This window comes from Pteropus vampyrus, unplaced genomic scaffold (genome assembly GCF_000151845.1).
Source record: "Pteropus vampyrus isolate Shadow unplaced genomic scaffold, Pvam_2.0 Scaffold24, whole genome shotgun sequence".
Classification (NCBI taxonomy): domain Eukaryota; kingdom Metazoa; phylum Chordata; class Mammalia; order Chiroptera; family Pteropodidae; genus Pteropus; species Pteropus vampyrus.
In genome coordinates, this window is record NW_011888805.1 from 5,831,426 (window position 1) to 5,846,089 (window position 14,664).

The 14,664-nt window shown below is 35.2% G+C and overlaps 1 protein-coding gene across 1 annotated transcript in view; it reads right to left on the reverse strand.

Annotated features, from left to right (window-relative positions):
- Nucleotides 1-842: 842 nt before the first annotated feature.
- Nucleotides 843-14,664, reverse strand: part of ADGRG6 (adhesion G protein-coupled receptor G6) — a 141,841-nt gene continuing 128,019 nt past the window's right edge. The window contains exons 24-27 of the mRNA XM_011356229.2: nucleotides 13,982-14,004; nucleotides 9,251-9,352; nucleotides 8,285-8,437; nucleotides 843-3,717 (exon numbers count right to left, since the gene is read on the reverse strand). Of these exons, the coding sequence (XP_011354531.1) occupies nucleotides 3,539-3,717; nucleotides 8,285-8,437; nucleotides 9,251-9,352; nucleotides 13,982-14,004 (457 nt within the window). The 3' untranslated portion in view covers nucleotides 843-3,538. The remainder of the gene's footprint in view (nucleotides 3,718-8,284; nucleotides 8,438-9,250; nucleotides 9,353-13,981; nucleotides 14,005-14,664) is intronic.

Below are 14,664 nucleotides of genomic sequence, written 5' to 3' on the forward strand. Positions count from 1 at the left end.
GATATAAAAAGAGGGAAGGAGTGAAGAAGAGAAAGGGGAGAGATAATGCTATTATATGAGGAAAGTAAAAGGTAATTCAATTGGAAGCACAAAAGTACTTCCAAAACACTGTATTTATAAAGCCCAAATTCTTCGGATTTCAAAATACTACAAACACAAGTCAGCCTGCAAATGAAATAAGTGTTTCCCATTTACTCCAAGCTTTCTGAAGTAACTTGCTTGTAGATGAATCTTAAGCAACTGCTTGCCTGTTTTCTTAACATGGCCTGGCCAGGAGTTGTAAACGTTGGCTCAGAAGACCTGGTTTAGCACTGACCAGCCAACACGCCTCACAGCTTAGTCCTGAGTAGAGCTATGAGCCAAATTACGCCTTGGCTCTCTGAAGAAAAGAATTATCCTAAATAACCACAGCAAAAGGAAGTGGGGAGGTTCTGTTCTAATCACACAAGTTAAGTTGGCTAAATCCTGTCATTTTCTAAGCCTCCCACAATAAAAATAGCAACTATAAATGTGAGAAAACATCCCAGGACCTAACTTCTACATAATATTACTGATTCAGTTCCCTTTTTGGGAGGCCGAAAACTTCCCCCAAAAGAAACCTACATTACTTTTAATCTGCCACAGAGCCTGGCATCACATCAGTCATCTTAAGAAAAATCTAAGAACTTCGAAATGCATAAATCTCCAGTAAACTGGATCTTTGTAACATATTCATTCTTAATGTTTTGGCAAAGTACTCCATGTCACTAGCTTCACTGGTGGAAGGTTATTTTCCAGTTGTCAAATAATCTTTTCCTATTTAAGAGTCAGAAATAAAAACACTTACTCATAAAGAAATTAAATAATTTGGAACACAAATAACATTAAGTATTTATTTGAAAAACATTTTCTATTTAAGTAAAATGGCAAATCAGCTATAGTAGCTTCTTACTACTAATTCTAATTTGCACTCACAGTCACTTTTATTCATCATATTCAAAGATATTGCTACAGAAAACTATTTCACAAAGTATTTAGAAAAACATATATACAGTCTGTCCAACAGAAAGTTAATTAAAATAACGAAGCCAGGTGATACAAAACTAAGATATAAAATAAGCTGACATTTATAAACACAAATAAATAAATATGTACAAAAGAGTCCATGCTAACAGTGGACAAAGAAAAGCTTTACAGTACAAGTAATGGTAACGAGAATGGAAAATATTTCAGGATCCTAGATTAAGACTCTAAAACAATGTGGGAAAAAGAAGGAAAAAAACAAAAAACAAAAGAGAGTCTAAATTGATATTATTCTCAAAGTTAAGCTAACCTTAATTTTGGCTCCACAGCTAAATTCCTTTAATTTTGTTCTCAAGGTGGCTAAATGAAGGTGAGAATTGTATGTTTAGAACTGAGGGTAGAATTTGGCTTAATCATTTAAGTCCATTTGCAAATGTTCCTCTTTGTCTGTTTTGACATTTTTCCTTACTTGGTTACTGGAAATTTCTAAAGTGGAGCTGACATTGTTGTCCAATATGGAAAAAAAATAGTTTTTTTTTTATTTTTAGATCTGGATAAATATGAGTAGAAATTAAAACCACTTTTGAAGCTGTTTCTTAATTACTATTAACTCAGTAAGCACTTTGAGTAGAAATCTCACAGTAGAAAGCTCATCAAATTCTATTACAGATCTCTAAGGTTTGGGAAAAGGTATGTGAAGATTCAGCGACTATTTAAAATTAATTTTCATCTATATGTAACCTCTGTCAGAATAAACAGCCTGTTAATATATGCCTACAGAAAAGGACTCAGCTCTACTGTAGTGAATCTTAGAGACCTTAAGATTTACTATCCTCTCCTACTATATACACTCCTCCCCTGTGAGAGCCAAGTTGGGTAGCGCTCAGGTCTCCCAGAACAGGGTTCCATGCTACTGCAAAATGGAACAATAATAAAAAACCCACCACCACATTATCTTATCATCCATTCAAGCCTGTCCAATAGCTTATGATTGAAGATCAGCAAAAAGTGAGAGGCCCCTTGGTGGCTGCATAGTTAGAACGCTCTCCTATGTCTCAGACCAAGTGTTACCTGCTTTCTGCACATAGGGAAAGGCCCCCACGTGCTCAGTTCTTTCTTGGCTCCAGAATGTCTCATCTTCTCATCACTTAGACTGCCACCTCCCAGAACCTGATATTTCCCAGATAATCCAGAGTAAATGTAAGGGTACTGAGACCGATTTCTAAGAAACTAGACACAACTCCATCTTTAAGAACAATTAAAATGTGGTCTCCTACACATTCACTAGCAAGTGTATTACTCAGGATAGTTTGAAAGCTGGGTAAGCTGCTTAATATTATGCATGGCTTGTATGCAGAAATCTAATCCATAAATAACACACCATCTATCTTGCCAGACTTCCTCTGGCTCGTATTATCAGAGGACTTATGTACAACTTGTTTTTAAACTAGCAATTGTAGACCCACGTTTATAAATTATTTTGATTATGATAAGTCACCCATAAGTCTTGGTTTTTATTCCTTGAACAAACTCTTAAATGGAGAAGAGGCTTTTCATTTGTGCAACTGGAAACATCTTAAAGTCTGCAGAGCGAGCACAGAACCACAGAGTCTCGGTGGTTGTATTTCCTAAAAGGGAGAGACTACTGTGCACTGTGAGCCTAATGGAAATTCTCATTCCTCCCGTGAGCCCACAGTCAGTACAGGAGCCAAAACAGAGGAGTAAGAGATTCATTCCTCAGCAACTGCTAGGAGATCCACATTAAGGGAATGTCAACACTAAATTTGATTCAAATGTATGGGATTCAATTATAATGATGATGTTTAAGCCTTGTATTTTGAACAGTAGAAATTTACATGGCCTCATATTAACTAGGTCAAAATGTGGGAAATTCGTTCGTTCTTAAGCATGTTATGGTCTTGACTGTTAAACATTTGGTATAATAAGAAAAAAATTGTTTTCTAATCCTTGGGTCAGACATTAAACATTCTTTTTATATCTTTGATTGACATTTCACTGAAAATGAGGAAATTCATTCATAGAAACTAGCATTGAGATAGGTCTTGTGGGCATCCAAAATAGTTATAAATATTAGTATGCTTCTGATTGTTGGGAAAGATGCTGAAGCAAATGGCCATATCCAAACCTAACTACTGGATGGGGTATAACTAAGCTCTAAATTAGGGTTTGTCCCTAGCTCTGCCTCTCCCTTGTCCTCTAATTACAGTGTCTCCTCCTGAGTTCTGATTAATCTGATTCAATTATATATTTTTTTAAAAAAATCATATTTTCTATGGCTACTGAGTCATGATACTTTCAGTACTAAAGTTTTAGTGATGGTAGAAACTTCCCCAAGGAAGAAATACACTGTAAAGACAGATTTTGAATTTCACAGAAGCCTTCTTAACAAAACACATTATATATATATATGCTGTTACCTAGGTTACAGCACATTTACATCTGCTAGTTACAGTTTTTACTGCTTACAGATCTTCATATTTCTGCAAACTGGTTCCTCTTTCTTATATTAAAGACATCAAAACTTTGTGCTATGGCTGAAGGTGTCCGACATGATAATATTTTTATAGAAGTTATCTGAATGAGCATTGCAGTAACCCTTGACCTTATCGATGACCTGATGGACAGGAATGATTGATGTTTGCTCTCCATCAGCATGGGTCAGTTTTGATGAGGACTTGTCCATAGAAGCATTGTCTGTAAGAAATGACACAAGACATTAGGCTGCAAGAAGAGCTGGTGACATGCCTAAGGGCCACCATCTGGACATTCTATTTTGCACATTGTAGAACACAGAGAAAATGAAGCTCTGGTCTTTTCTTAGGTTAGGTAACAGGCAGCACTAAAACTTGATGCTTTTCACCTTCAAAGTGCATTCTTATGTATAAACGAATGTTAATTTACCTTCTAGTAATCTGTGTTGGGGTTTGTTTTAAGAAATGTTCTTTTAAGTGGTAATTTTCAAAGAGCTAATGAATAGAATAATCAAAAAATTGCCACCAAAAAAAAAAAATGTGTCAAAAGGCTCACAAGAAGGGACAGGTTATATAATAAATGAATTAAAAGATGTGGAAATGTTTATGGAAGAAATGATATGTCTAAGATGTTTTTAAAATAATACAGGGAAGGGAAAAATGTGTAGGTGGCTATGAGTCAAGAAGTACAAGAAATTCATTATACTATCCCCTCTACTTTGTATATATGATTGACATTTTTCATAAAAAATTTTATAAAATATAATTTTAAAGGATTTTAGACAATAAAAGTAAATGAAAATAAACATAAAAGGCTATGTTGAACACATTTTCCCATGGTTTTTACCTTGTGAAATGACTGGAGTATAGAAAAAAAGACATTTCTTATTATTTTAAATTATAGAAATCAAAATTCTCTTTATCAAAAAATATTTTAAGTATTTTTTTATTAACTGTACTACAGTTTCAGAATGATGTCATTGGTAACAGCAATAATATCAGAGCAACTGACAGTAATAAAGGACTACTAAATACCTTTTTGTTGTGCATTTCTCAATATCATGTATTTAAATATTATTTCTCTAGATGCAAAAGCTTCGAAAATTGGTTCAGATGGTGCTCTGAAATTCACTTAAGCACTATAATCTACAAATAAACAATGGCTATCTTTATGTGCCCTATGAATATCATATATTTTAAGTATATCATACATATATATATATGATATATATATATGTATGATATATATATATATGTGTGTGTGTGTGTGTGTGTGTGTATATATATCAATCAGCCCTGCTCCCTCTCTCAACACATTTTGGAGAAAAAGTCTACCCTAAAATAAACCACAGAAATTTCACACTGATGAAAGAGCAAATATGACCTTCTACAAAGTACTCAGTTCCCTACAGTTGTATCTTTTCTATTCAGTGTGGAAGAGGCAAAATATCTATTATAAAGAAACTGCTTCTAGGAATCGTGGCTCCAAAATTACAAAACTCACTCCAGCTGTTTTATGTTTTGAGTAAGCTGGACCCAGTATGTGCCAAAACATTAAAAATCCATTAATAATTGGTAAAAACCATTATCATTCTATCTGTTGTCTTTGGAAATTGCTCAAATTATTCGACTGTTATCTTGGAACAGACACTAAAAATAAATGAAGGCTGAAATGGGAAATCCCACACTAAAGGAAGCAAGAGCGAATAGATGATTCACGGGAAGGAAGGGCAGAATGAAGCGTGGCGGCAGGATGATTCTGTCCCAGGACTGGTGAGAAAAAGGCTCAGGGCATTCATTGTATAAGGGACCCTCCCCATTTAGCTCTCAGCAAGATGATTGATTCTGTACTTTCTTCCAGTTCATATATTCACTAGCCATTGGTTTTCTGTTGGGGATTTTTCTATTGACTTACATCTCAATAACAAACAATTTGTGCTTGAAAGTTTTAGAAAACTATATATCCTCAAAGAAACTTCAAGGATATACTCATACTGCTTCACTGACAACTTCCAAGGGAATATATTTTTTAGAGATTTTGATCAGTTCCATTCTCAATATGTGGCCCAATATTCTGGGTCTTCCCAATCTATTAAAGTAAAATTCTGAGCAAGGGCTCTAGTTCTAGTCCTCTGCTTAGATCACTACATTATGAGCAATATAGATTTTGGATTATAGTTGCAAGTTTGAAAACCAGGGGCTAGGGAAATGAACTATTATTTGACCTATGCTGAAATTTCAAGCAGATAAAAATCCTCAATAAGCAGGCTCAAAACTGATAATTTCTCTTTTATGACTTCTATGAATGTACCATGACATATCTGGTAATTCATAAGAGCAGCAGAAAAATAAAGAATGTCACTTCACTCTCTTCTAACACAAACCTTTTGAGTACTGTTTTTTTTTTTCTCTTTATTTTACTTGATATATAACCTACTAACATCTCCAGAGCATGGTACATTTCCTAGAAGGAGCGGCTTGCAGACACCCCCATGCAGAGAGAAGAGCCAGCACAGCAACCATTTGAAATTTCAGAAATTCTAGCTCAATGCAGGGATGTCACTGTGCTAGCTGAGAAGTACTGTAGAGAACAAGCAATTTTGCTGGCGCAGCAAGAGTCTTAGTTTAATCCATGCAAATTTTCTCTTACTACCTTGCAAAAAATTCATGCATTCAAAAAGTAATGAAAGTTTACCTGAAGGATCCACTTTTGTTGAAGGAATGCTCTTAGAAGACATTATCTACACCATAAACATATGAATTTCTAGATCAATTCCAAGAAACAAACCAACTAGATATCCATAATGATATGCAGTGACTCTTTGCATACTCTGACTCAAGTACACCAGCAGTCACACTGAGTACTGGCTATGTAGCAGAAGGCCACTTGTATGTCAGTTGATGGAAAACCAGAATTCATTATATCATAGAAGTAATATCATACAGCTGACTACATCTTTACGTTAGTTGACAAAAACCCATTTAATCCCAAAGGTTTTATTATGGGAGACTGAAAACATAAATGCATTCTTTAAAAAATAAAAATATACATTTTGAAACAGCAAAGTTTTTCTTCAGTACCTCCATTTCTGGATTACTTTTTATTTTTTAGTCAGTTTTCCCCATGATCCTTAATACTTTCAAATATTTCATTACTGTTTCCAAAATGCCCCCTATTCCAAATTGTCTACCTTGTTACCTTCTCTCCCCTTTTAATAATGGCATTTCTTCGGGCTAGTCTCAGCTGTGTTAAGAGGAAAAAAAATTCAATTGGTCTAATTCCTATTTCTTCGCAACTGACTTATAATTAACCATTTACATTTTAGAAGGGGAAGCAACATGAGTATCTAACTTTAAGGTTGATTAAATAAAGTAAAAAATTCACTCGTTACAAATAAAAGCTATTTTATGCCAGGAAACTACCAATTAGGTAGAATAATCTATCTCAGACTACCTCAGATAATAGCTGTTACTAATTTTCTTACACAGGTATTTCCAGTAGGAATGCACAGACTTTTAATTTTAGGCAAAACTTTGTGTACTCAAAGACTCAAAGTCTGGATCTTATTCTGGACGAGAGTCCATTGCTTTTATTAGATTCCCCAAAATATCGTTGACTCCAAGAAACTCTTAAGGTGTTTCAAGTTTTCAGATATTTCATTAATTTTGGAATTAACGAACTGTCTGACACTCAAACATTTTTCCACAGCTCTATCTTGATTCCCAGGCAGTGGCCACTCCAGTGGCAGGACAAAGACAGTGGTACAAGCAAGGACTTCTGCAAGAATTCAAATGTACGTAAGGGTCATTTGAAATTTGAGTGTTTGCAGTGTGAGACTTTACACATCGCACAACACACTCCCTTATTTGCAAAAAGCCAAAGATGAATCTTATTTGTGCTGTTTGCCTCTGCTTATGTTCAGTAGCTAAACAAATTCAAAATTAAAAAGTTATTTTCATCATCCTTTTAGAAGCATCTTTAATTAGGAAAGTGTGGGGTGCTAAGTGTTGATAAATGCATTCCTGAGGTTTAATTAGTCCTTAAAAGTAGTAATTCTATTTTCCTTTAAATTATTAAAAGATTCCACCTTTTTACACCATTTACTGGCTATTGAGTACTGCAATAGTCTTTATTTCCCACATTCTCTTCGGGATTGTTCTCACACGTGCTCAGTGTTAAAACATGCGGCCACTGTAAATATCATGAAGACATAAGAGATCAGCAAAGATACAGCGTTTCTCACCATCCTGTATCACTTTCTAAATATGATGCTCTCTATTCTTTTATATTTAATTGGTGCTTTTAAACAACAATTGCTGATGACACTTCCGATGGTTAAGGACTTAAGTCTTAAATGTAATACACATCCTGGACAGTGTTGTTTCCTGTTCCCATGCCAATTTGCCATGTAACTTTCATACTATGCTAAAATAATCTGCAACTCAATTTCTATATTTTTAAAATAAAACACATAACGTGTTAAACAAAGACACTATACTTCTTAAAAGAAAACTAAGATTTGAATCAAATGAAGTTACAATAATACTCAAGAGTTATGAAATTATGGCTATCTTGATTCAATTTTGATTGTAAAATTTAAAAAAAAACTAAAATATTCACAAACATGCTAGATAAGTTATTCAACAGATTTTGATTTTCATAAATTTAAAATTAGTACCCTAATGGGCACTGTGATATATCAATCTTCACGATATGCCAATTTTCACAATGAAAACATGATGAGAACTGTACCAGAGAACACCTTTATGACATGGCCAGAAGGACTCACCTGTGTGGCTATTCCTTTTGAAGAAGGTGGTAGAGCTGGATTTAGATTTGGATGTAAGGTAGGTTGAGTTAGAACCAACAGAGCTTGAGGACAATGACTTTCCTAGATTATCAGAACTTTTCTTGATGATATTGGTAGCCGTCTTACTCCAGTCTGAAAGAAATGACATCTCTCCATGAATCTGCTTCAGAAAGAATATGTTCTGCCCAGAAGAATCATCACTGAATTATTTAGGTAACTTATCGAGAGCATTAAATATGTAAATAATAATAAACTAAAGAAAGAATACGTTTCTTACTTTGTTTAAAATTCTACTGTATTTTTTTTAATTTTATTAGTTTCAAATATATAGTACATCGGTTAGACATTTATATAGGTTATAAAATAATTGCCCTAACTGCTCCTTCTCTCTTTTGGCCCTCCATCTAGCCATTACATTAATGCTAACTGCATTCCCTATGCCATGAACATCTATCAACTACTAATTTGTACATCTTTAACCATTCACCCCGTTCTCTACTTTAATATCCTAAGGGTGAGAAGTAACCACTGATGGCTAAAAAAAAAAAAAAAAAAAGTAATATTTTTTCAGTTTTTTTTTAATAGTATTGAGAAAAATCTCTTTGCCTAATTATGTATTTGAAGACCTCAAAAATGTGGAAAGGTGGGTATGGTATAGTGGAACCTCTGGATATCTCACTTCTTAAATTAGACATAAAACCTCAAGCAACTCATTTAACTTGTCAGGATTTCGCGCTTCTCATTTGCAAAACAGAAGGTCAAGCCCAGAGTCTTCAGACCTGCAGTTCTCATATTCTAAGACTCCAACTAAGCATCTTCACACACCCCACCTTTACAACTTGCTACCATTGGGACTGGGTGGCTCTGACAATGGAAGAACAGATGACAAACATTTCTCACTACTACTCCTAGATGTAAAAACCAATTACCATCATGTCCCTTTACCTGAGTTGTCTGCTAACCGAAATCTGCCACAGCAGAGATGCCGCCTCCACTGTTTCTGAACATTCTCCTTCATAGCACAGTGGAAGATAAATATAAATAAGCCTAGGACAAAAGAAAATATAAACATTTAACCCAACAGACACAGTTTTAAAGATAAATCTTATAAAACACATGAATTTGCTCTACAATTTATTTATTTTTTTTACATCTGAGTCTCTAAGAAATAAAATACTAAGGAATCTTATTAAAGTAAGATTGACTTAGATGACTTAATCCTTTAGAACAGAACTCAGATAAAACCAGAATAGCTATATGGATCTGATTCTGTCTTTTCATGTTCTGTTCACATTTGTTTTATGTGAAAACACTTCACAAAATTAAAAAAAAAAGAGAGAGAAAAAACTGAAAACATCTACATGAGCTCATCATCTACTTCAATTTGTGCATTTGAAGCTATTTGATTTATGCATGTTATTATAAGTTTGGGTCACTGAAAATACCCATTTGAGTATTTTTGCAGATCAAAAATGGCAAAAATTGGCAAATTCCTGTGGCTCCACCTGGCCTGCTTTAGTTTATCAACATTTTAATGGAGAAATATTTCTGCATTGTGAAATAGTCTCATATTTATAGTCCCTCCCCCCTCCTACAAAAACTAATCATCTCACTTGTGCTTTGAAAGCCAACCCCTTTTAACTTTTTAAGAAATTTACTTCTGCATTTTAATCTCCCTTTGCTATCTCATCGATTTCTCTCTCTATACTTAGTTATTCCCATTACTTACAAGCATTTTCTATTAACTCTTTTAAAAACAAACAAAAAGTTCCTCTTTTAACCACTAATTATCTTCCAGCTTCAACTTCTCTATTCCCTTTCCCAACAAAACTTCCTGAAATCGTTAACTTTAGCTGTCTCCATTGTTTCTCATTTCTTCTCAATGCATTCCTAAAAGGTGATTATCTATATCCACGATGCTCTTGTGAAGGTCACAATGACTTTCATATTGCTAATTTAGTTTTACATTTGCATTTTACTTGACCTCTCAACAGCAGTCAACACAATTGACCATTCCCTCATTCTTGATTAAAAAAAAAAAAAAAAAAGCTAGCTTTCTTCCTAACTTGGTCCCTGGTCTCCTTAGTAGAATCTTTGGCTTTACTTTTAAATGTTGACAAATCCATGACTCAGTCCTGGGTTTCTATCTTTTCTATGGCTACACTGTTCCAGTAGGTACTAATCTCCTCTAGTCATGTTGTACAAGGACCATATGCAAACTTTCATATTTGCCCCTATTACCTTCTCTCCACAATATCACCAGGACTACAACCCATACTGCTTCCAGGACATCTTCACTTGGCTGTAGCTCCATTCAGCACCATCTTAAACTCCTGATGTTCTAAATGGAAGTCCTCTTCATAAGTGCCCTCAAGTCAACATATCCAGCTCATTCCTGCCCATTACCACTTCGAAGGCTCTTCTTTCAGATCTCTCCATAACAGGTCCCTACCTGTCCATTTAGGTCTGAGATCCATCGTTAACTCCTCAAAGAGGCAACTTTCAAATGTTTATTTGTATTTTTAATGTTTCCTCTAGTCACACCCTTGCACATTATCTATTTTTGTCATGGTACTGATCAGTACCTGATATTCCTGTATTTCTCATTTATTAATTTATTTGTTTGCTTGATTGCCTCTTGCTAGTAGATAGTAAGCTCCAAGAGCACAGGAATGTTTGTCTATTCAATACTATACTGGTCATTTCTAGAATATGCCAAGAACTAAGCCAGAACTCCAAAAATCTTTCTTAAATGAATGATTAACTGCTCATCTATTCTACATGAGTTAATTGAACACTTACAAGCACATTTTAATGTGTTACATGTGTTTGGGGATGAAGGCTTAAAAACAGGAGTGAGAAGAACACATATTAAGGGGTGAGAGTACACAATAAAGATACGTTTAAGGCAAAAGTTTCTGAAAAGCATGCAAATTCATTGCCAAGGTACTGCTTTGGTAATATACCATACTAAACATAATGTCTTCATAAGGGAGGTGTTTTAGAGGCTATAGGGCTTGAACTGAACCTAAAGAAGGCTTCGGATCAGGAGGTAAGGGAAGTTTCCAAAAAAGCTATTTCATCCAGTGACTACTAAGCACTACTGGACAGGAGGTACTGTGTTTTAGGAGTTGGAGGTTCAATGGTGAACCAGGTAGATGATCATTGCTTTCATGTGGTGGTGAAGGGTCTAGCACAGAAAAGCATAAAAGTAAAAATAATTACAGTGCACTTAATAGACAATAAGACTTTATCTGTTCTTTTTGAATAGAGGGTATCCATCAAGAAAACTGTAAATTCCATTGTAGAGTGAAGAACTGGAAGTGAGAAAAAGTACTGAGAGTACACTCTTTTGATGTGTACAGTTTAATTTGCAAAATATGTCTAAGGTTATGCTTATCTATTTTTTCAATATCTTAACTCAAAATGACCCATAATTTTACTCCAGAATAAATTACATTAAATTATTAGAAGAGTGTGCTAGATTTCTCCAGGGTGGGCCTGACTGCTGTGAAATGGCCATGGCTGCTTTTCTTCCTCTGGATCTGGCTTCTTGCTTGGTCATCCGTGAGTGCCTGACACTTAGTAGGTGCTCTATAAATTTCTACTGAAATTGCTGGTTGAAAATGACTGCATATTTTGACTTGCAAAAGAATGCCACCACGAAAATACTGATGATTAAATTTTGGTCACTGATTTCAAATGGATGACCAGCCTATTAAAAACACCTGGGAAATTCAAACACTTTTATCTCTGAGAGGTATAAATAAGGCATTCAATGACTTAAGTGAAATAACAGTAATCAGTAATCTTATCATTTTATTACATTATTTCATTTTAGATATATTTATAGGCAAAAGACTTTTATTTTATGTTATTTATTACTAATACATCCTAGTGACCTATTTACCTGAAATGATATCAGATAGGGTAGGGAAGTTCTAATTTTAAAAGAGCTAATAAATATAAATCAAATTTCAATCATCCAGAACACACACACACTCCCCTCCTGTGGACACAGAGGTAAGAAAGAAGCTGGATTCAGGAGGAAAATCTGAAGAGAGAAGGATACCTCCTTGCAGATCGGCCTGGCCTGTGCTGAGGGATGGCAAGTCTCATAGTAAGAGAAAGATTTTTTCCCACACTAAAAATCCTTCAGAACTAAGAGCTGCAGGCTGATCCACCTTCCTAGGAATTCAGGAGGTCCCATCACTGGATTAGGCCCTCATCTTCACACTCTGACTAAATCCAATGGCTTTTCAAAGCCTTCCGCCACCTACAGCCCTCAATTCCCTCACCAGTTCGCTGACACAGAAAATTACTAATGCTGACTAACGCTTACTAATAAGTAAGCATGCTTTGTATCACAGGCATTGTAAATAGCCAAAGTGTCTAAATAATTGGAATTGGTTAACAGACTCTTTTAAGTTTTTAAGAGGTGGTGGCAGTTTCAGAGTAAAGAAAACAGAGGGCTTGGAAGTCTGAGGTAAGGTCAACACAGGTTACAGATGAAAGAGGCTGCGGTTGAGAGGCTCGGCCTCAGGTTTACTCAATGTTTATTAACTAGGGCAGAATGTGCAGAACTTGTTCTTGGAAGGATTTCTGTCACAAAACTGAAAATATAGGTAACCGTGTGTTCTTTAAACAACTGTTTAACAAAACCATGTATTAGAGTCGGAAGAGATTATAAACTCCAATGGAGAACTCGTTCTCAGTCATTACTCAGTATAGGGCCTCACATTGAGCAACTGATTTTCTTTTAGTTGAGGGCAGAAGGTGAAATTTGCTAGACATTGCTTCCCTTAACACTCAGTAGTTTTTATAGATGTTATATATATTGGAGGAAAAAACTTCAAACTGGTGTTTTGAGGATACTAGAAGAGAACTAGTTCTCGGATTGGTTTTTAGGCCTTGCTTGGATGCTAAAAAGTGAATTACTTTGAGGATGTGATACTGATCACAGTCACAGAAGAGGATGCTAAATATAAGATAAAATGGACATTGTAAAACAATTTTTTAGATTGTGTAGTACAGCTACAAATCATAATTATATAACATTAGATGATACCCCCTATTTTTAAGCAACCACATTTGCCTGTAAATATACAGACCCAACAAGTTTAAGAGCACTACAATACACATTAGAGTCAAAATCTGATACATCTGTAAAATTATGTGACAGAAGAGAACTCATCTAAATGCTCTATTTCTACTCTGAACTGTGATGTGATCAGGCAGTTAAATAAAATAAGCATGAGAAATTAGAATTCTTAGGAATGAATATATTTTTAATTTCCAAGGTATTATGCAAATTCTTTTGTCATGAGATATGTTTCCATTTTAAATGAGAATAGGATTCTCCTAATAGGTTATTTTACTATTTGTAGTAACTAGCCCTTTTCACCTGAATTTAAATTAGTCTCGCAATAACTATCATACCAAAATTCTTTCAGGACAAAACCTCCCTTGTAGAGTTCGGCCATGGGAAATGTGGTAAGTATCCATCTGAAAGACTGTGTGTGTGTGCAGTATGGAAAGAAATTCTCTTTCAGGAAGGAGGAATAGAAAATATAGCAAGAGAGCCAAGGGCACTTGGAGGCCAAAGTGAGAAAATAGAGGGTTATTCCTTCTTCGATTCTGAGGTGTTTTTTTTTTTTTTCTCCTCCATCTACTTACAGATTTGGGTGCCAGAAGCAGAACTAAAATAATGAGTTCTGAGTTAGCATTTAAGAGAATCTGTTTGGTATTTCATCCCCATCTCTGCTCCCTTGCTAACAAATGTTTTTCCTTTGAGAATCTTCATATCAACTGCACAGCCCCTCAGACTAGCTCTTCTACCACCTGGAAAAATATGTTCTCCTACCCTTCTTAGCTGTGACCAGGGACCATGATCATCAGCCTTTACTTTTCACAGTGTCTTACAGCTTTATTTAACTGACCAGGGAGTAGGGATCATTGCCCATAAAAATTGGAAGCTAAAATGGCTCCAAAGATTGAATTCGGAGTTAAAGCCTTTACTTCATCTTGATAGGCTTGCACTAGTTTTATGAAACCTTTATATCTCACAAAACAGAGTTCATGATGGTCCTTTATTTTGGTGAATCATAGCCCGAAAAACCAGCAGCTGATGCCTCTAAGCCAAAGTTCCTTAGCAATAGTTTCTTCAGCTTGATAACTGCCTAGGTTCTTTATTTTACCTACAGGAACGCATATTCCCCACTAGAACAAGCAAAACAAAAACTTAAACCTACTTTAACTGAACAGATTCCCAACCAGTCCTTCCCTGCTCATCCCACCCTCACCCCTGCCTTCCTTCACCTCCATCTTTCACTCGCCAGATGGTATCTGCTCACTTAAAA